Source organism: Colletotrichum higginsianum, chromosome 1 (genome assembly GCF_001672515.1).
Source record: "Colletotrichum higginsianum IMI 349063 chromosome 1, whole genome shotgun sequence".
Classification (NCBI taxonomy): Eukaryota; Fungi; Ascomycota; class Sordariomycetes; order Glomerellales; family Glomerellaceae; genus Colletotrichum; species Colletotrichum higginsianum.
In genome coordinates this window covers 4,207,370-4,226,612 of record NC_030954.1, presented here as the reverse complement: position 1 = coordinate 4,226,612, position 19,243 = coordinate 4,207,370, and the positions used below count along the sequence as shown (strand labels likewise).

General features: G+C 56.8%; 6 protein-coding genes across 6 annotated transcripts; 2 read left to right on the top strand and 4 right to left on the bottom strand.

Annotated features, from left to right (window-relative positions):
- Positions 1-1,101: 1,101 nt before the first annotated feature.
- CH63R_01256 (uncharacterized protein) lies at positions 1,102-2,168 on the top strand (the record flags this gene model as incomplete). Its single annotated transcript, XM_018296231.1, has 3 exons — positions 1,102-1,215; positions 1,260-1,588; positions 1,697-2,168. The coding sequence occupies 3 exons, from the start codon at positions 1,102-1,104 to the stop codon at positions 2,166-2,168; spliced, it is 915 nt and encodes a 304-aa protein (XP_018164593.1).
- Positions 2,169-3,160: 992 nt separating this feature from the next.
- Positions 3,161-5,645, bottom strand: CH63R_01255 (FAD binding domain-containing protein; the record flags this gene model as incomplete). The annotated part of the gene is made up of 8 exons (XM_018296230.1): positions 3,161-3,871; positions 3,957-4,237; positions 4,302-4,375; positions 4,437-4,668; positions 4,709-4,743; positions 4,800-5,307; positions 5,358-5,437; positions 5,494-5,645. The coding sequence occupies 8 exons, from the start codon at positions 5,643-5,645 to the stop codon at positions 3,161-3,163; spliced, it is 2,073 nt and encodes a 690-aa protein (XP_018164592.1).
- An 820-nt stretch (positions 5,646-6,465) lies between these two features.
- Positions 6,466-8,959, bottom strand: CH63R_01254 (RNA processing protein; the record flags this gene model as incomplete). Its single annotated transcript, XM_018296229.1, has 5 exons — positions 6,466-7,968; positions 8,024-8,314; positions 8,362-8,497; positions 8,553-8,841; positions 8,911-8,959. The coding sequence occupies 5 exons, from the start codon at positions 8,957-8,959 to the stop codon at positions 6,466-6,468; spliced, it is 2,268 nt and encodes a 755-aa protein (XP_018164591.1).
- Positions 8,960-9,611: 652 nt separating this feature from the next.
- Positions 9,612-12,054, top strand: CH63R_01253 (DNA-directed RNA polymerase I subunit; the record flags this gene model as incomplete). Its single annotated transcript, XM_018296228.1, has 2 exons — positions 9,612-10,917; positions 10,979-12,054. 2 exons carry the CDS (start codon positions 9,612-9,614, stop codon positions 12,052-12,054), a joined length of 2,382 nt encoding a protein of 793 aa, XP_018164590.1.
- Positions 12,055-13,779: 1,725 nt separating this feature from the next.
- CH63R_01252 (Metallopeptidase MepB) lies at positions 13,780-14,329 on the bottom strand (the record flags this gene model as incomplete). Its single annotated transcript, XM_018296227.1, has 2 exons — positions 13,780-13,999; positions 14,121-14,329. 2 exons carry the CDS (start codon positions 14,327-14,329, stop codon positions 13,780-13,782), a joined length of 429 nt encoding a protein of 142 aa, XP_018164589.1.
- A 105-nt stretch (positions 14,330-14,434) lies between these two features.
- On the bottom strand, positions 14,435-16,302 carry CH63R_01251 (peptidase family M3; the record flags this gene model as incomplete). Its single annotated transcript, XM_018296226.1, has 3 exons — positions 14,435-14,742; positions 14,824-14,947; positions 15,004-16,302. 3 exons carry the CDS (start codon positions 16,300-16,302, stop codon positions 14,435-14,437), a joined length of 1,731 nt encoding a protein of 576 aa, XP_018164588.1.
- Between the last annotated feature and the right edge of the window lie 2,941 nt (positions 16,303-19,243).

Below are 19,243 nucleotides of genomic sequence, written 5' to 3'. Positions count from 1 at the left end.
CCTGTGCATTGCTAACCTCCAGCTCTCTCTATCTGTATTACAATAGTCGCTTGACCCAGGCAATTCCTAACTCTTAAGAGGGACGCATCGATCAACACTACAGAGCTGGCTGAGAAGCCAATCGAGCCATAGAATAGGCCTAGAAGAGGAACAAGCCTGTAGGTATTCCACACCATCCCTGCCGCTAGACAGGGTAGGGTTCCAGATGGTGTAGCTGTAGGGCTCACCTCAGCACTCCCCTCCCCTGTCGTTGCTGAACCCTCCTCTCTCTTACTCCTCCTCAGCCCCCACCACCACTAAACTCTTTCTGCCTCTTCATCCCATCCTCACCTCAAGAAAGAAGTCACTGTCCCTTCTCTTGCTCGTCCTACCTAGGTAGTCCACACCCACCCATTCCCTCTAGGCCCATGTCCCCCTCCTCGAGTGTATGCACCGTTCCCCATCGCTCCCAGCTGCTCTAAAACTACTTTGCCGCCGGCATTGAAGGCCAGGGCGTGCCACACTGGAAGCGGCTCTGCACGCTGCATCCCCCGCCCGACCTGACCCAGCACGAGAGACAGCAACCGCAGTGGTAACGGATGGCCCACCAGAACCGAAGCCAAGACACGCAAACTGTGGATACACGTTGTTTCTGGTCGCTGGGCGAGCTCAAGCTGGCTCCCGCCATGCCCCCCTAATTCTCTTCCCTACTTTATCCGAATCAACTGAGCAGTGTTGGTCACGCACAATTTAGCAACGTACCCAGGCCTACTTTACCTACTTGCCTCATTACTGCCTCCCCACCCTGTCGATTCTCGCCAACCCATTCTTTGTAGACACTTGCACCCAAGTCTTCAACGCAGCTTTCCATAGCTCTAGCTTCGTACCTAGGGCAGACAGCGGCCTTCGTACTTCACTGACACCCACGCGACCTACATGTAAATTCCTGTAATGGAACATGGAAAGGACCAGGCACTCGTCGGTCGGACTGAGGCGAGCCAGGTCCGCGTACCTCTCTACCCATCTGCCGGACTTGGCAGGCCCCCTCGACCTATCAGCGGCCCTGGGCTTCTCGCACACCCTTCAACGAATCACTTTGATGATCCCTGTCCTCCGCCCATAATGATTTTCGGTTCCTCCCCCAAATCACTCCAACGCTGGAAAGGAAACTCAGCTCTTCCTAATGCTTCCGTCTCTGGTGGTTTCTCTATAAATCCCGCTTGCGCCCTCTACCGTGTAATCAATGGCTCGTCTTCAGCTCTCGTCTCACTTGGATACAGCTAGAAGTCCAAGGACCCATCTTGTTTCCTACATATGCCGAGACCTCCTCGCCGGAGCCCGACCTTTCAACTACCTCCCTCGCCAACAGCAAGTACCACACAACCAGGCCAGACTTTCATCCATACCTACGGTCTCCGCCCCCCCCCCCCCCCCCCCCCCCCCCACACACACACACTCGCACTCACACACGCACTCACGCCCCGCTGCTCAAGGACCCCATCCGACATCGTTCTCTGCCTGTCGCAAGTCGAGCCAGCACTACCAATACAGCCCCTGGAGAGGATATCGTTATGTCATCCACCGCTGCCAATCAAGGCTCTGTCAACTTGTAAGTTTCGGTCGGGAAAACTGCGTAGTTGAGTGGCTTGCTTCCTCCCAAGATCTTAGTGAGAGCAGCTGCTAGCCTTGCAGGTTTGTGAGTGGCTTGGTCGTCCAGCTGGGCGCACCAGACTACGGAGCCGTCTCTATCACCACCTGGCAATACTGGCCCAACCTGTGCATATTTCTTCTTCTTCCTTTCTGTCCCCTCTCCCGTGTTTTTCCCCGTGGCGTTGGTCTCCTCGAATATCGGCCAGGCTGACGTTGAGGCTTGTAGGAACACCACCCCACGCGCGCCAGTATTACCTGCACAAGAAACACAGGATGGCCATTCCCGCCTCCACGCCTTCGAGTCGGACGATCAACTTGATGCCCGCAGCATTCATCACACCGGGTCGGTCGAGCGAAAGAGAGGCCGCGCTCAGCGTGTGAATACTGTCATCGCGGCGGTCGACCGGCTGATCCCCAGCAGGGCCAACGGCGCGCCCGCTCAAGGACGACATAACAACGACGACCAGGACACGGACCTTCGAGGGGTCGGCGCACAATTCTCGGAGGGAGTAGCCAATTCCGACAATAATAGCCAGTGAATGGCGGCGACACTCGTTGTGGCCATGAACAAATGCAAAGGTCCATATATTGGGCGTATGGTGGTCCTACTTTGTGAGGCGGGTCCTTTGATCGAAGATCTGCGGATACCTTGCCGCCAGGGTTACCCCCCCGACATGACGTCCCGCACATCCTCGGTGCATGACAGACGAGGATACCCCTGCCTCGGGATAGTTCCCTTGGGATGAACCGAGCGGGCGGCCACACGCTGCACATTGTACGAGTGGGCCAGATGGTTCGGCTCGCTCTTGTGTCTGCGTAACGAAGAGATGGCTTCGGAAATCCAAGCGTTGTCATGAGCAAATGAAATGGTCTTCTTTGTTACCTCTTTTTACCTTACGACGGATGACGATCTTTCGATGCCTGAGGGTCGGCGTGGCCCGGGAAAGCATGAGATGAGTGTTTCGGTATCCACCTGTTCTTGTTCTTTCCCTCTTTCATTCATTTCTGTCGTTGTCCGCGATGACTTGGATCATCGCAGGTTGCGGAGCGGACGTTTCTGGGACTTGGGCGAGGACTTCGGGTCACGCTTAGCCGCGTCGGTGGAACATCAACCTCATGAGAAAGTATTGGCATGCACTCTTGAGCGATCGATGAGAATGCTGCTAGACACGACGGCAGTTGGCGTCGGAGGGACCAGTCAATAAACTCGGACGAGATGAGGAGATAGGCGACGGACGAGATGACGGTGAATGAGATGGGGGAATGAACGATACGTCTTCGTGTTCTCATCTCACTCATGGAGAGAGGGGCTGAACGCCTTAACCAATGGATTGGCCGTAATCGGAACGGATCAACATGTGTACCGGTCGAAGTGTCACTTTCATAACCCGTGGTTTTGGCAACGCGGACCGAAGTCATCGGGTTGTAATTTTGTATCTTGTGTCTTAAATGAATGACACGGCGACGACTGCGCATCCCTTCTGCGGGATGAAAACCGAGGCACAGATCCATCTCAAAAACAAGGACACGCTCATGTTCTTTGAAAGATGCCGTCAAACCACTTCTGAACCTCGTCCTGTCCGCCATGGTCCAGCGAAGTGACAAGACCAACATACCCATCCGGCCGCAATCCGACGACAGCGCCCCTGGCACGATCCACGCCGTACTTCTCATACGCCATCTGGGGCTCCTCGTAATACGTCTCGCCGTCCACGAAGACTTTGTCGTAATCCCAGCCGAGCTTGCTGTCAAACGGGTGATACGCCTCGTGCACATCCCGCAACACCTCCACCTCGTCCCGCGGCGCCGAGTGCACCAGCAGGACGTCCACGACGGACGGGTCCCTTTCCGTCTTGAACTTGACCGAACCGCCGTGCGGGTCCGAGCCGGGCGAGAGCGTGATTGTCGGCAGCCCGGGCAGGTACGACGACAGCCATGCGCCCAGGGCGTTGACGCTGTCGCGCTGGGACCCTTGCGAGATGTCGCCGCCAAACACCACGAGGCGGAAGCGCCCGTCCGAGGGGAGCTTTTGGTGCAGCTCCCAGAGGCGGCCGTCGGCTTGCCGGACGACCTTGAACGACGGGAAGCGCCGGCCGACCTCGCAGTTCGTGGCGAGGGAGGGCGTGCTCTTGGCGGCGCTCTTCTCCAGGCCGTAGTCGTCGTCGTCGTCGTCGTCGGTTTCCTCGGGTTCTCTGGCGACGAGCACGGTCGGCTGGTAGTTGACGCCAACACCGGTCGTGAACTGCGCGCGCGTGTCAGTCATCATATTAACAGTCGCCGTCCAGAGAGAGAGAGGAAGAGAGAGAGAGAGAGAGGATCGCACGTACCATTCTGCTCGTGTGGAACGCCTTTTGGAACTCGTCATCCGACACGCCCGTCTCGCTCTGGATGTCCTTGGCTGGGCGGCCCGTGAACAGTTTCGAGAACTTGCCGTCGAACGCGATGAGGTCCTTGGCGATCTTCTTGCGCTCGAGCTCGTACGTCGAGAGCACGTGGCGGGGCAAGACGCCCTTACACGCGAGGCCGATCTTCCAGCCGAGGTTGTAGCTGTCCTGCATGGAGACGTTCATGCCCTGGCCGGCCTTTGGGGAGTGCGTGTGCACGGCGTCTGGGTCCCGGTGAGATTTTGGCCATTCGGGAATGGGAGAGGGGATGGGAAAGAGACTGCTTACCTCCCGCAAGGAAGACACGGTCGAGTTTGCTGAAGTGGTCGCCTGTGCGCTGACCGATTTGGTATGCTGTCCACCTGCGAAGCTATCAGCGCCAACTTGGCAGATAGCGGGTGGGGGGGTGAGATTGCAACTCACCAGTCGCAGTAGTGGTACTCCAGCTTATACGGGCCAAAGATCTTCTGTGCGGACTTGAAGATGAAGTCCGGGGTGATCTGGGACCTGTCGACGCGGCCGCCGCCGGCCGAGACCTCCTTCAGTTGGATGTAGAGGCGGACCAACCTGTTCTCGCGAGGGATGATCATGAGCGCGCCCGAGGTGCTATGGATTACGGTCCGGGATCTGATGTCGGCTGCCCGGGGGTCGTTAGCTGGATCGGGTGTGCACATCTTCCTCTGGAGTCAACTCACGAAAGTCTGTGATGGGTACGATGTCCATGACTCCCCTAGGTCACCGTCGTCAGCCGCAACCTCCCGGGATCTTATTTTCGCGGACACTCACCAGATGGCGTCAGTCGTCTCACCCTTCATCTCAAAGTCCTTGCCGAGCGTCTTCCTCGTCCACGAATGCGCCCCGTCGCACCCGACGACATATTTGGCCCTGGCGACCTCGTCTCTCGCCTCGCGCCCCTCGGACCTTTCCAATATATCCCCGACGTCGTCGTCGGCGAGGTTGCTTCTGAAAATGCCGTCGCTGAGGTTGCTTAGCATCTGCGTCGGCGTCGCCTCCTCCTCCGTCAGGTGGCGCAGCGTCACGGTCACGGGGTGCGCGTCCGGGTCCTCGGCCTTGGCCTCGTCGATCTCGAGAGACGTCGGGATCACCATGCGCTCCACGTGCAGGGCGTCCGAGTCGGAGGCGTACGAGGCGCGGATGGCGTCGAGGAAGAACTGCTCGATGCGGCCCTGGTGCAGCACGGACTCGGTGAAGCGGGAGAGGCCGGGGATGGTGTTTGCCGCGCGGGCGCTGCGCCTGATTGTGCCGCCCTCGTCGGGGTTCCAGAAGGAGACCTCTGGAGTGGTGTCAGTGTGTGTGTGTCACATGAGGAGAGGCTTGACTAACCAAGCATGTGGTTCGCTTCTTTCCATACGCGCTCAGTGATACCGAAGCTGTCTAGGATCTCGAGAGATCTTACTTGGAAGCTGCGCGCCGTAAGAACCCGAGGGTTGTGATCAGACTCGGGGGTGAGTTCTCTTACCCGTCCGCCTGCCCAGAGTAGACTTTGGAGGTCCTCTTGTCGACGATGCGCGTCTTGACGCCCAGTCTGGCGAGCCACAGTGCAAGCATCAACCCAGCCGGGCCGGCGCCGATGATGAGAACATCGACCTCACTCTCAGGAAGGGCCGTCATGGTGCACACACGCACTACTTCACAATTGTGGAACGAGGAAAAGAAGGGGTGTGTTGAAGTGAAAAGAAGGAACGTTCCAAGTGCCCGCCGCTGGTTCAGACTAATACGCGTTCTAGCATCCCTTCATTAGACGTGATGTTGACTTTAAGCTCCCATGGCGGCGGATTTATCCCATGACTGGCGGATTTATCCCATGACTGGCGGATTTATCCCATGACCTCGGATGAATGACGCCAACTGCCGTTAGCCTTTAAGGTTTTTTGGGCGGTAATAAGCGATGAGAAAGCATGACAAAGAGCAGAGAGGGGGAGGGGAACATAGTGAGGGGCCGAAATGGGGCATACAATTGGGGAATTGGTCCTCCTTAGCCATAAGACACTGCCACGGTGTTGATTGCGGACGTCATGGCGTGTGGGGGCAGCCGAGGGGAATTGGGGGGGCGCGGGGGGGGGGGGGAGGGGTTGATGCAGGGACAGTCGCGCGACAGCGATTGGAAAATCGCGGGTGGCAGGCTAAATGAATGCACGAACTGGGAGACCAGGCAAGGTCTAGGCGGTGCGGTGCGGTGCGGTGCATATCTGCATCGGTACCACATACAAAGCAAGAAGCAAATGCAGCGAGATGCAGGCGAGGGGGTGTGGGATCGATCTCGACGTGAAGGAGGGGGGGTGCGATCCCTCTCACCGTGGTGTAGGCGTTGTCTCATTAGGCCGGTAACATGCATCGTGGTATGTCTTGCAAGGCGTAAAAGAAACTCAAAGTAAAATCCCCCGACGCCGCAAATCTCGCGTCCAATTTTAATTTGCTCTCCCTCTCTCATTCACTCAGCCCCCGGCCCGGCCCGGCCCAGGTCGCGCCGGACTCTCCACACCCGCGATCCCACCGGCCGCTTCTCGTGGCCCTGGAGCACCTCGATCCACGGCGTGTCGCTGACGTCGCCGGCGAGCTCCGGGTTCTCGGGCTCCTCGTCCGACCTGTCGCTCTCCGTGTCCTCGTCCATGATCTCCACCGTGTCGTCCCTGGCGTCCGCCTCGGCGCCGCTGAAAGATTGGTAGTACAGGTCCTCGGTGTACGCCCAGCCGGGAGAGTCGAGCTTGCCGTGGACGAGCACCAGCTGGTGGCCCGCCACTTTGGCAGCCTCGATGCGTTCCAAGGGTATCGGGGTGAGAATTTGGAGGACGCCATTCTCGGTGTCGATGCCTCGGAGTAGCACCATGCCGAGGGTTTGCGAGTACCGAGGGTCCAGGGTTTGGGCGTCAGAGTTGGGGATGTAGGGGATCCCCTCCGGTGTCCTCGAGATGATCCCGTCCAAGTCTGCTGCACTGTGGTCAACGTCCATCTTATCGGGACCGGGCGCGGCTGCGAGGAGGCCCTCGCTCTCCTTTGTGAGGCGGCTAAACGCCTTGGTATCCTCGGCTTCGACTAGGCACAAGACCGAACCATTGATTGTCTCCGCGAGTAAGTCTGCCGGTGGCTGGTACTCGTAACTGACGATCCCCAAAACCCCGCGGTTCTTGTCCCTGTAGCTGACAGTCAACGGCGGTGATGATGACAGCGGAGTCGGGTTCCAGGCCAGCTTGTTGGAAGGGTTCCGAACAGTGTGGAAGTATGCGAGCGCCTGCATCGAGCGCAAATGCGCCGCCGTTCTCGAGGTGAACTCGGACTGCTGGGAAGGGAGGAGTGTAAAAGCCCCCTTGCACGCCGTCTGCAGGCCCTCGACGGTATCCTTAGGGCCGTCTTCGGACATGTATATGACTTCCGTGGGTCGGATGGTCGACACCAGTTCGGTCAAGAGGTCGAGTCCGGTTCCCAGAACCCAGCCTGGCGTGTTGATGATCAAGGGCAGCCCCTTGCACTTGCTTTGATAACGTTGGTAAAGATCCAAGGCGCACTCCAAGTATAACTCTGGGTCCGATGCCGGAGACACAGAGGCGATCGAGTGACACCTGATGATAGACACATGCTGTTCGCCTGCCGCGATGTGGGTGAAGGATGGACCCAGGTTTGGTTCCCTAACCTCGACCAACGCGACCGTACCTGCGGGAGTGTACTCGGGTTGTCCGGGATCAAGGTCCAGCACAACAACCGACAGTGGCGTTTTGCGGTTTCGTGTCTGCTGGCCGGCACCCGTGAGAAGGCGGTTGCCCAATATCCTGCCAAAGGTAGATTTGCCGGACGACTTGGGGCCGCACAGCATCACGCTCAAGGGTTGTTGATCTGGCTGCCGCACTTTCGTCAGGCCCGCCAGTTTCTTGTTCCACGCCGGATGAGAGCGCAGGTCCTGGATCAGAGCACGCTTTGGCGCATCATCTGTGTTGCAAATCTAGCAGAAGTCAGTTTACCACTGTGCTTCCACCGCCGCGACGGGAATCCCTCACAATCTTGTAGGTGTCTCTCTTGGCGGCTTGCTTGCTCCTCGACCCCGCCTCCGGCTCGTGCCACAAGCTTCGGAAGAGGGGCGAAAGCCGCTCGAGCTTGCGGAGACTGGGTCCTTGCGGATGAGGATGTAGCTCCAGCTTTGTCTCCTCGGTACAACGCAGAACGGGGATGGCATGGCAGTGAGGTGCGTGGACCCATTTGATCCCGTCGGGGGCCCGAATGCTCGCACCGGCGACTGTGACCTCGCCGTCAATCACTCGGATTCCGTAGCTTCCAAGTACCAAGAAGCGCTAAGCACGTTACTATGGTCCTATGTAGTATATGGGACATCGCTTACCTCGCTATCGTGTAGTCTCAGTTCCAGGATCCCACCAGCAATTCTGCGGGAGTTGCTTTTTGTCGGTCTGAATGTCGAGAACTGTTGAGGACCAGACTTTGCAGATCTCAAATCTTCAGGGTCTGCGGTTGGGCTGCTGGTAAACTGTCAGTCGGCAGTCGGAATGTCGAAAGGATAGATCCCCTTCTCACTTGGGCGCCAGAGTTGTTCCTGCTGCTCGCGCCACAGATGGGCTGTCTGGGACTGCATTCTGACTGGAGCTTGCAGAGGATCCTCCCGGTGGCAGCTCTGATGCTTTATCGCTGTCTGCGAGTCTTTTTGATGATCTTGTCTTCGTTGAAGACCGCCCATTCGGCGTGGGCGTCGGGGTTGTCACTTGGGATTGGGACTCGGAAGCCTGTTGAGGTTCAGGTTGAGGCGCCGGTGACAAAGACGGACTGGCTGAAAGTAGCTGTTGCCTCAAAGCAAAAGCACTCATTGCTTTTCCAACATTAGCGGAGAAATACTGACGAAGGGAACGGGATGCAACAGCTCAAGGGATCAACTCACGCCTGGAGCCTTCAGATGTCTCAACCTTGCGTCGCTTTGGCGTAGTCATGATGAATGGACTGAGGCTGGCTCTCAAGAACCAGGATAATTGTGTAAACGAAAGCAAAAGAACCTTTCAATCCTTTTGTTGAATATCCTCTTGAAATAAAGGAAGCAGCCAAGTTGGTCTTGATGGTGATGGCAAACTAAGGGTTGCCTGCTTCAGACCAGTGAGAGCTGGTGAGAGCAGCTCCCGTCCACACTCAAGGATCGCAATTTTCCCCTCCCACTTCACCCCCAGGTAGCAGGCCCTTCCTCAACAACTATAGCAGGCAACCACAACCTGCCTGCACCGGCTGCTGGCGGTTTCTATCTCCCACACCTTGCCGACGGCGAAAAAAGGTCAGCTGAGGTTTTCCTTCTTCTACAACACACCGTTTGCTACCCCGAAACTCACCCACGACCTTTTTATCTCCTCCTTGGCAAAAAAACAGGAAAAGAGCGAAGAAAACTACGACAACGCGAACTCTGAACTGCTGAATAGCGTCATCGGGTTCAGGATGTCGGACAAGTTCGTCAAAGGCCGACGCCGCTCAGCGAGCTTCCCCAGCAAAATGCACACGTCGAAAAACAGTGGTGGAAAAACCTTGATGCGGAACCGAATCGCAGGCGCGCCTTCACCGAGCTCACCGAAATCATCGACTTCACCGGGCACACCGAAGATGCAGAACGCGTTGAACCGGCCTGGCGTCGCGATCGCTCCTGCCGCCGCGGCGACCCCACCTAAGGCCCGTGCCAACCCTGCAAATATTTCTGAACCTCTGCAAGACCCTCGAAAATTTCCTGCCGCGCCCAATTCCATCGTCACGACGCCCTCAGTCCACTCTTCGCCCGTCTTGCGTCACGCCCTCCGAACCACCCCAGGCACGATGTCATCACGCAAGCTCGATGGCGTTCATTCTCTGAGTGCCATAATGGAGAAGCAATCTCAGCAGCCCACTCTCAGCCAGTCCAAATCCAGATTCGCCCGCGCCGCGCAGTCCAAGGCCAATGCCGAGAAGACGTTCGACCCTCGCGCTTCCGGATCGAGTGATGACGATGACACCAGCAGTAGCAGCGACGACAGCGATGAAGATGGCCCGGCTGTTCCCAGCTTTGTGAACAAGATCAATGGCCAGGCTTCTTCGGCCAAACCTGCCGGTACCCCTCTGAAGAAGGCCAAGCGCGACAAGGAAGATGAGGTCGCCGATAGCGACGTCGAACAAAAGGCTCCGCCTGCCAAGAAGACTCCCGTCAAGCCTGAGAGCTCTTCCGATGAGTCCTCCTCAGAGTCCGAAGCCGAAGCCGAAGCGTCCGACTCCAGCGACAGCAGCAGCGACAGCGAGAGTGAGTCCAACAAGAAGAAACCGGCATTGAAGGTTCCCGCCAAGGGAGCTTCCGCCAAAGGAGCTTCCACCACCTCTTCGAGCGACTCTTCGAGCGAATCCGAAAGTGAATCGGAGAACGAGGCCGCAAAGCCGACAAAGCCCGCTGCTAAGCCCGTTGTCAATGGCACCAAGGCGACCAAGCCTGCCTCGACCAGTTCCAGCGAAGCAAGCTCCAGCTCCGATGAAGAGGAGTCCGATGACGAGCAGGAGAAGGAGGATAGCTCTGATGAGGACTCCGACAATGAGGCGGCCGACCAGTCCGCTGCTGTTGCTGCCAGACGCAACAGTGCCGATCTCAGCGTTCCTGGTTTCGTCGGCAAGGACTTCGTCCTGAGACAGGCGCAAGGTGACGAGGACGGAAAGGATATGTCCGACTTCTTCGCCAAGGCTAAGCTCGACGGAAAGCAGCTCTGGTACTTCACCGCGCCGGCGGCCATTCCCATCAACGTCGTCGAGAAGCTCCAGATTCCGATGGACAAGGCCCAAAACGGTGATGCCATCTTCCAGCACAACTCCGAGGACTACACCGTCGGCTTCGACGTTGGATCCGCCGCCGTGCAGCTTCTCATCCCTAACAAGAAGGGCACTCGCTACGAGCAAGGTAAGCAGGTCCCTTCTCTCCCTCCCTGACGCCCGTGATGCAGCTCGCTAACTAGGTGCAGCCTCCCAAAAGATCGACAAGGTCTTGCACGTCAAGCGTGTAACTCAATTGGTCGGTAGCGAGCCTCGCGCCGCTAGATCCATCCAGCCGAATGTCCCACGCCCTCAGCCTCCGGGCCTGAGAGCTCGTTTCCACCCCATTGGTGTCCCTGATGACATCCCCTTGGGTAAAATCGGTTTCGACAAAAACAGTTCTGACAACGACGAGGAGGACGTCGACATGGCGCCGGCTCCTGCCTTGCCGTCCAGCTCTAAAATATCCAAGCGCGTGTTGACTCAAGCTGCGATTTCCCTTGACGATGCCATGGATATTGACGAGCCTACGCCCAAGAGCGCAAAGAAGGACAAGAAGAAGTCCAAGGCCGCACAAGACCCTGTTTCGGACTCCCAGTCTACCGTCATTGAGGTCCCCAACTCTCAGCCTCTGCCCTCTACCAAGGAGAAGAAGAGCAAGAAGCGACGCGATAGCATCGAGTCGATCTCGAGCGTGGGCTCCAACCCAAAGCCGAAGTTGCTGAAGGGCCAGAAGAGTACTGTCGCTACTCCCGATCAATCCAAGAAGGCATCCAAGCGCAAGGTCCCTGCGGACGAGGAGGACCCCTCCGCCCAGTTGGTCAAGGAGGCTGCTTCGGCCGAAAAGAAGGCCAAGAAGCTCAAGCGCGCCGCTGAAAGCTCCGCCCCAGAGGTCGGTCAGGCTTCTGTCAAGAAAGTGACGGCTATCCCTCCGCCCACCATCCCGAAGGCCAGCTACTCTTTCTCGAACATCTCTGATAGATCCAGCCCCACCCCTCAGATCTCGACTCCTCAGCCGAAGCCCACGTCGAAGGGTTCCAGGAAGTCCAAGGGAGATGAACCGGCCACTTCCAACACCTCCCAAACTGCTTCTGCTCGCAAGGAGACGCCCATTCAGCCCCCCAGCATTCGCCGCCAGTCCAGTGTATCCACTCAGATTCCTTTCAAGCCATCTCCCGCAGCTGAGGAGACGCCCAAGGAGAAGCGCAAGCGCAGAAAGTCGGAAAAGGCCGAGGAGCCCAAGTCTAGCAAGAAGGAGACGCCCATTCCGCCGCCCAAGATCTAGGAGAACTCGAGAGCCGGAAAGTCGATCTACAAATATCGCCCCGGCTTCTAAGTAGCAAAGCTTCGCTCAACACATCACTCGTACCAGACGAGTTGCCCATACACCCACCTACCTGTCAGAGTATATAACGGTTCGATGGCCGCGCGATCTGACCTGTTGACTATCTTTGACCCGCGGACGAGCGGGCAGAGGCTTACAGCAGACTCGGTCGCTTTTTTTCTTTTCTTTTTTTTCCTTCGCATGGTACCGGATGGAAAAGTACACTATGAGCTCGAGACAAAACCCTCGGGTCTTGCTTGCTTATATATCCCTCCACACCCCTGTTCGAGGTCCGACTTCTCACATTTGCAAAGGGATATTGGCTCTTGTAAAATTGCCACTCTGGCTTTTGCGAGAGCCCCTCCGTTGGCAAGGATAGATCCGATGGGCTGGGGCGTGGCAGGGAACGAATCACCTTGAACTTGCTTTTTTCTTTCTCGAGGCGTTGGACGGATCGATACCTAATGCATATCCCTCTTGTGCGAGGTTTTCATGAGGGTCGGAAGAAGGGAGAGAATGCTCGACTCGGGAGGGGCCACCTGTTTGATAACTAGGTAGCTAGTCACAATGATGACAAATGATCGTAATAGGTGGCATACGTGAAGGTGACGCGATAGTTATTCATGGGCATGTGTACTACAGCTGAACTGCTCGCGGAACACGAAGGGTAGCGTTCGGGGCGTTCAGGGACCTGCTCAACCGCCGCCGGGTTTACCGAGGGCTTCTGTTTCTAGGCAGATGGAAATGTCGCTGGAATGAGTCGACCCGGCTGTAACGAGCGAGGAGGGAAAGACCGGAAGGCCAAGACGCTCATGAGCATCAGCAACGCACCGACCCACGCTGACGGACCTCGAAAGCTGAATTACTGTCATCCTTTCTTGGACACATGTGAATTTCTGTCGGACTTGTGCCAAGAGAACGTTATGAGGTAAAATGCAGGACGCCAGGCCGATGTCTGATCATCTCATGAAATCCCGTGTTGAGTTCTTTAATCGCAGTGAAAGACTAAAAGACATCAAGTTTCTTCTTATATCAGTCTAACGATGCAGGTATCGACTATCCGGGTCTTTGGGTCGTCATGAGGCAGCCTGTTCAGGTACCGTTGACGGTGAACACGAAACAGATATTGCGCATACCTGCAGAACACAACCTTGAGGAACAATGCAGGCTACAGAAGAATAGTTATTTAACCTAGCTTCCTCCTCTGCACTTAACAACGTTTACAAGAGATAAGTGTTTAGCAGCATCTGCAAGCAACCCGAACCAGTTTCGGCCGGGCCGGATCCGTAGACCCACTTGGGGGGTCCGGCGCGGAAGACAAAAAGCGGTCCATCGGCCGTTTCGTGGTTGGTAAGCCCCTTCCCTGCGTCTGCCGGCAAATTGAAGTGTTGGTGCTCTCCCATCCGGTCCAGTTGTGGCGTCAAGAAGATGTATCAGTTTTTCGGGGTATCTGTTCATTAATTGTCTGTGTATCTTGCGACTAGATATATACTGACATTGTCTCCTAAGTTTGGCCATTTGGGTCCCATCCCATACTCAACTAGACCCATCGTCTTGAGATGCTTGTACTTCGTCAATCTAGGGATGTCAGACCACGATTGGGATACCAGTATAACCAACCAAGCGCAGGCATGAGAAACAAGATAGCGGGGTACAGTTTCCGGTCGAAAGAACCCCAGCTCAAATTCAACCCCCCAGAGGTTTTCTGTCTTCCTTCGTTGAGCCAAGACTCTGCAGCAGGGCACCCGGGCCAGGTTCCCGGCCGAGGAACTCCGTCATCATCTCCATCGCGTTCCTGCTGCCGCCGCACTCCAGGATCTGTCGCCGGTACCGGTCCCACGCCTCCGGACTGCGAGGGTCCCGGGCGAAGCACGTCTCGAAAAAGTCCGCCGCGAATGCTTGGGCGCTTTGGTGGGTGGCAGAGTCAGCGCTTGTGGGCAGAATGGGAACAGGAGGACCGAGATGTGTGCCGGGCGGGACAGCACGAGATAAGAGGGGCGAGAAATGAGATGACGTTTTACACATACCTTAGATAGGCGTAGTATCCTGCGTCGTAAAGTGCGATGAGGTGTGTGGAATGAACGAGTCCATAACCCCGTTTATCTGGGTTAGGCCTCAAGGTAAGGCAGTCCTGGAGGTCGTTGAAGAACTTGACTTCGTCAAGTTCCCTCAACGCCTTGGTGGATTCTTGGTTATTAACAGCCATGTCAAATATCGCAAAGACCCTGTCTGTCATCAGCACTGTTATCGAAAGCCACACTCTAACCACCCGATTGTTGATATCGGCGAGCTGTCGGTCCAATCTCCAAGAGAAAGTTGACGACCAAGGGATAACTTCGACTCACAGCTGCCGCAGAAACCACAGTCCACGATTCAACTCCCGACTCTCTACCAACCTCTCCACAAGGGCTTCCGGGATCTTTTCCTGTGGCGGCTCCCCGCCGGCAGGATGGTCCTCTCTCCATTTCGACATGTACGCCGGGTCCACCCGCGTGTAATGCCGGCTCATCTTGACCAGCTCGTCAGGCATCCAGCACCACTTCTCCAGCATCGTGCTGGGCGCCTCGCCGAAATCGGGCGCCACGCGCGTGCCGTGGAATCGGGTGTGCTGCGTCCTGCTGACGAGGTCATGGAGACCATGGCCGAGTTCTGGTCCAAATTTTAAGCAGTCTTTCCCGAGTAAACCGCGGAGTGATGAGGGGTCAAGAGCGGAATGTGATACCGACATACCGTGGAACAAGGTCACAACCTCGCGGTGCTTCAACAACGCACATGAGGCCGCCGTTGGGGGTTGAAAGGCGCACATGAGGACCGTTGCGGGGTATACTCTGCTCCCATCCTCCTTGACATATCCCTGAGAGCCCGTTAGTTAAGGTCGCTCGTTTGACCTGATTCACGGCCCCCACTTACACATTGCAAGTTGACATTGCACGCAGTCCGATACTTGCCCTCTCTCCAGAGAACATCAGCATAAAGGTATCCCACGAACTCCCCCTTCCTCTCCCCTCTCCCTTCCCAAACACTCCAAACCTCCACAGCCAGGTCCCAGACCTTCCCAGCCAGGTCCTCTTCGGGGATCGAGACGAACTCCAGCCCCAAGAAAGCGGTGAAGAGATCCAGCATTGCGGACAACGTATGCCGCAGTGGGAAGTACTCTGCGATACTCTTTTGGTCGACGTCGGCCTCCTCCTCGAGAAGACGAGTGTAATACTCAAAATCCCACGGCAAAACCTTCGCTTCGTCCTCCGAGCCTGCAGTCAAGCCACCCAGTTTCTTGAGATGCTCCCTTTTCTTTGCCTCGAGCCTCTTCATCTCCTCTCTCCCTCTCGGCATCAGCTCCTCCCTCAGCCGCCCGAGGAACCCCTCCACCCATTCCGTCGACGGCGCAACCTTTCTCTCCATGCGGAAGTCCGCGTGGCTCTTGTACCCCAACAGCCTCGCATTCTCGTCTCTCAACACCAGCATCTCCTTGAACAGCGGCACGTTCTCCGGGAACCTGTTGTCGGACGCCACATACATCCGCCTCCTCGTCTCCGGGTCGCGTGCGTGCCGCAGGACAGCATCATAGTCCGCCCTCTCTAGTGTCACGAACCTTTTCCCTCTTTCCTCCGATTCCTCCTCTCTCCCAAGTTTCCACTTCTCCGTCTCCTGTAACGGAACGCCCTCCAACTCTGCTTCGTCAAACCACAACCCGCCGCCCCCTTGATACAAGTTCCGCCGGAAATCCTCCTTCAACTTCTCAACCCTCTCCCTCCGTTGCAGGTAAACCGCAATTCCCTCATCATCGAGGGTGCCATGCCCGGCCTCGCGATAATCCAACCACAGATCCTCCAAGATTCTCTTCTCCTCGTATCCCAACTCCTCGTTCCTGTCCCTGGCAGCCTGAACCAGGTGGTATACTTCCGTCATCCGCAACCTCTCCGCCGTCGACGCGGACCAGAGCCTCGACCCCTCCTCGACGGCTTCCCGAGTAGCCTTGTCCGGCCCGGAGAAGCGGAGCAGGGTGAAAATCCCCGTTTCTCCTTGCGTACTGTCGTCAGCCGCGAGGAATGGTGCGATGGCGCTGGAGAATGTGGCCTCGGCAGGGGGTATGGTCGCGGCGGCATGTTCGCGGGCGGCGCGCTGGGTCGCGAGGATGCGCTTGACCATGGGGACGATCTCATCGGCCCTGGGAATGGTGGCCAGGGGTTGCGGGGGGTTGCGAGACATGGTTGCAGTGTTGGCTGTGCATTGACTCTCTATTTTCAACTGTCAAGATAGCTGATGTCTGACTCTTCCAAATCGACGTACTTCAACCACATATATAAGCGCACTCAGTCTGGTGATAACACAGCCAGCCGCCTCTTACAGCAAACCAACATTTCCCTCTCCCGCCTGCCTGAAAACGAAAAAAAGCCTCATCACGAGGGCTCCCATCGCTCAAGTTTATCTCTCCTCTCCTCCGTCTCGAGAGACGTGATAGGTCAATCCGAGTCCGCGCCGCAAACCCGCGTCCCCGCCCCTCGCCGGCCCCGCCCGCCGGCATGACATGCGACCGCACTCGGCCCCGGCGCCAACCCTCAGTCCCACCCACACGGCTCCAATACGCCGGTGATTGGTCGGCCGTGATCGATCACGCGCCCGCCCGCCTTGCACGCAGGGGCCCGGAGTCGCGGGAGGAGGAGGAGGAGGAGGAGGGGAGAGGAAGGAATGTAACCAAAGATGGCCGCCCCCCCTTTTCAACCGTGTTTCCCTGGCGGCGGCGACGAGTTTCACGAACCTCACATCCTACAAGAGGGACGCACGACGATTCGTTTCCGACAGTCGACATGTCCGCCCCTCCGTGGACGAGCATCAATCCCCTTTTAGGTTACGAACACTTTGACCATAATCGCCCACATGAAGCAGCATGAAAAGCCATGGGATTCATGCAAAGCGCCCAGCTACTATTTTTTTGGTTTTCATAACTAGACTTGCCTGAAGGTTGTTCCCATCGTGGCACCCGACCCAAACGGGACGTTATCGAGGCCGTCCGTGAACTGTGCGCCTACTTTCCCGGCAGTAATCAATGAGATGAAAGGGGCGAGAGAGGGGGACGGGAGAGCTGGCGACTCGAGCTTCGAGCTACCCAGCATGAGAGGGCCAGTCTGGAACGGTATCTTGCCAGCAGCAAAGTTGGCCACTGCTCAGCAATGCGATGCTTCTTTGCCACTTTCCAGTCTCGTCAAGTTCTGTGTTTCTCCATCGGCCATGTCCCGATTCCTGATGTTCTCGGCCTCGTCATCCGCATGGCTTGAAAGGACAGCGACCATCCTCCGGAGGGAAAGGCAATGCTCTTCTGGTCTCTTCCAAGTTCGGGGGAGTTCTTCCGTATTCCCGTTGGGCTTCTCTGCTTCATCCGTAGGAAAATACCCAGAATACTTGACGTAGAGAGCATAGACCCAAGATAACATCCACGACGAGCAACGAGTCGGGGCCCCTCGGAAGCGTGCCGAAGCCATTCGTCTATCACCAAACAAGCTGAGCTTCGAAGCTTCAACCAAGCATTTAGCTTCAACGAAGCCTCCTCAGAGCCGGTCCGCGGAAGGGGGGGCGAGAGGAGCCTCACGCCAGCTCCTGTGTACCCTAGCAGCCTCCGATCCTATCACTCGTCCTCCCTCTCCTCCTGCAACTCGGAGACGTTGCCGAACGAAAGAAGGGGGGGAAGGGGGGCATAGCTGCAAAGCTCCCACATCGATAGATGCCCTGTGCAGACGACAGCTTTGCCTTTTGTCTCTCCGGAAGAAACACCTATAGTATGGAGAAGCATAACTGTCTATGCGCCTATGCTTCACACTCCTCACCCCACATACATACACTTTGACCAGCTGCTATGTGGCCCATAGCGGCTGAAGCTTCCTCTCGTCACCTTCCCATGAAGCCTGGACGTGCCAGGTACCAACCAACTATTCGTTCTGTTGCCACACTCCCTCCCCGGATCTTCCCCTACGAGTCTAATGGCAGCAAAGCCGTACTGGCCACCCATCATGCAAAGCACGCCTCCTCACGTCAACAGGCTCTATATCGTCTCAACTGCCCTCCCACGACATTGGCGCCAAGAATAGACAAGAAACGTAGTCTAAAACTTTATGCAACGAAAGCCTGATTCTCCACATGTTACCCCCGTTGTTCTCAGGCATGGGGCCGGGCTGAGTAAGACTGCATACATATATCCCATACGTTCTCTGGGCTCTCAAGATGCGGCAAAAACTCACGTCTCTTCGTGCGGCTCATCGAGTTTTGTACGTACGTAGGGAGAAACATAACCGTAGAAAATGCTTCTCGATAGCACTGGATACCTGTTGTGATCCCGTTTCCGGGCTGGCAGCGGGGCAAGTGTTATAAAAAGAACAAAAGTTGAAAACGCGGTCTGAACTCCAAACAAGGGCAAAGCATATTCTCCAAGGGGAAACACACACGGCAGCAGAGGTAAAGAAACGACAATAACAAACCTCTCGCCGTGACCAGTCAAAACACGACCCGATTTTGACAGCACAGACTTACAACCAATGGGAACATGAAGGTCACGCGCCGCGAATCCCATCATCTTCAGCCTGGCACCCGGACCCCCCCGGCCCTATGTGATGTTTCCCATTCAATTTTGCCTTTTCTTTCAGTTATTCTTCTTCACTTCGGCCAGACAGTGCGCGGTGGTAGTTCAGTCCAAAAGTCGAGTCGCACGACTTCCCACTGGCAGTGAGCCGACCGGATGCTCCCGTTTGGCGGCCCATCTTGAAACGTTTATCCCATGTCGCGTGAAAACAGGACATGGCGCCTCCATGTTTCCCTGACGCCAAGGCCGGCGAGACTGCCGCTGGGAGGAAACCTTCGTTCAATTCGACGCAAAGTCTCGATCACGACGACGAGGGCTTGTCTGGCGATGACGGGACCCGCCTACAATGTTCCAACGGCGGCGGCGGGCGGCAAGAGGAACGGGGTTTCGACCGGTATATCCGTCAGTCACAACTCTGTCGGTTTCAATTAACGCCGAATGCCGCGGCGGCGCCGGCGGAAGCTCGGGGCCGGGAAGTGAGTAAGGGGAGGGGCGGGGGGAGGGGGAACAAACGGTGGACTGATTCGGAAATAAGGTGGTCGCGGAAAGACAACATCGGACGAGTCCCAACTTATTTTG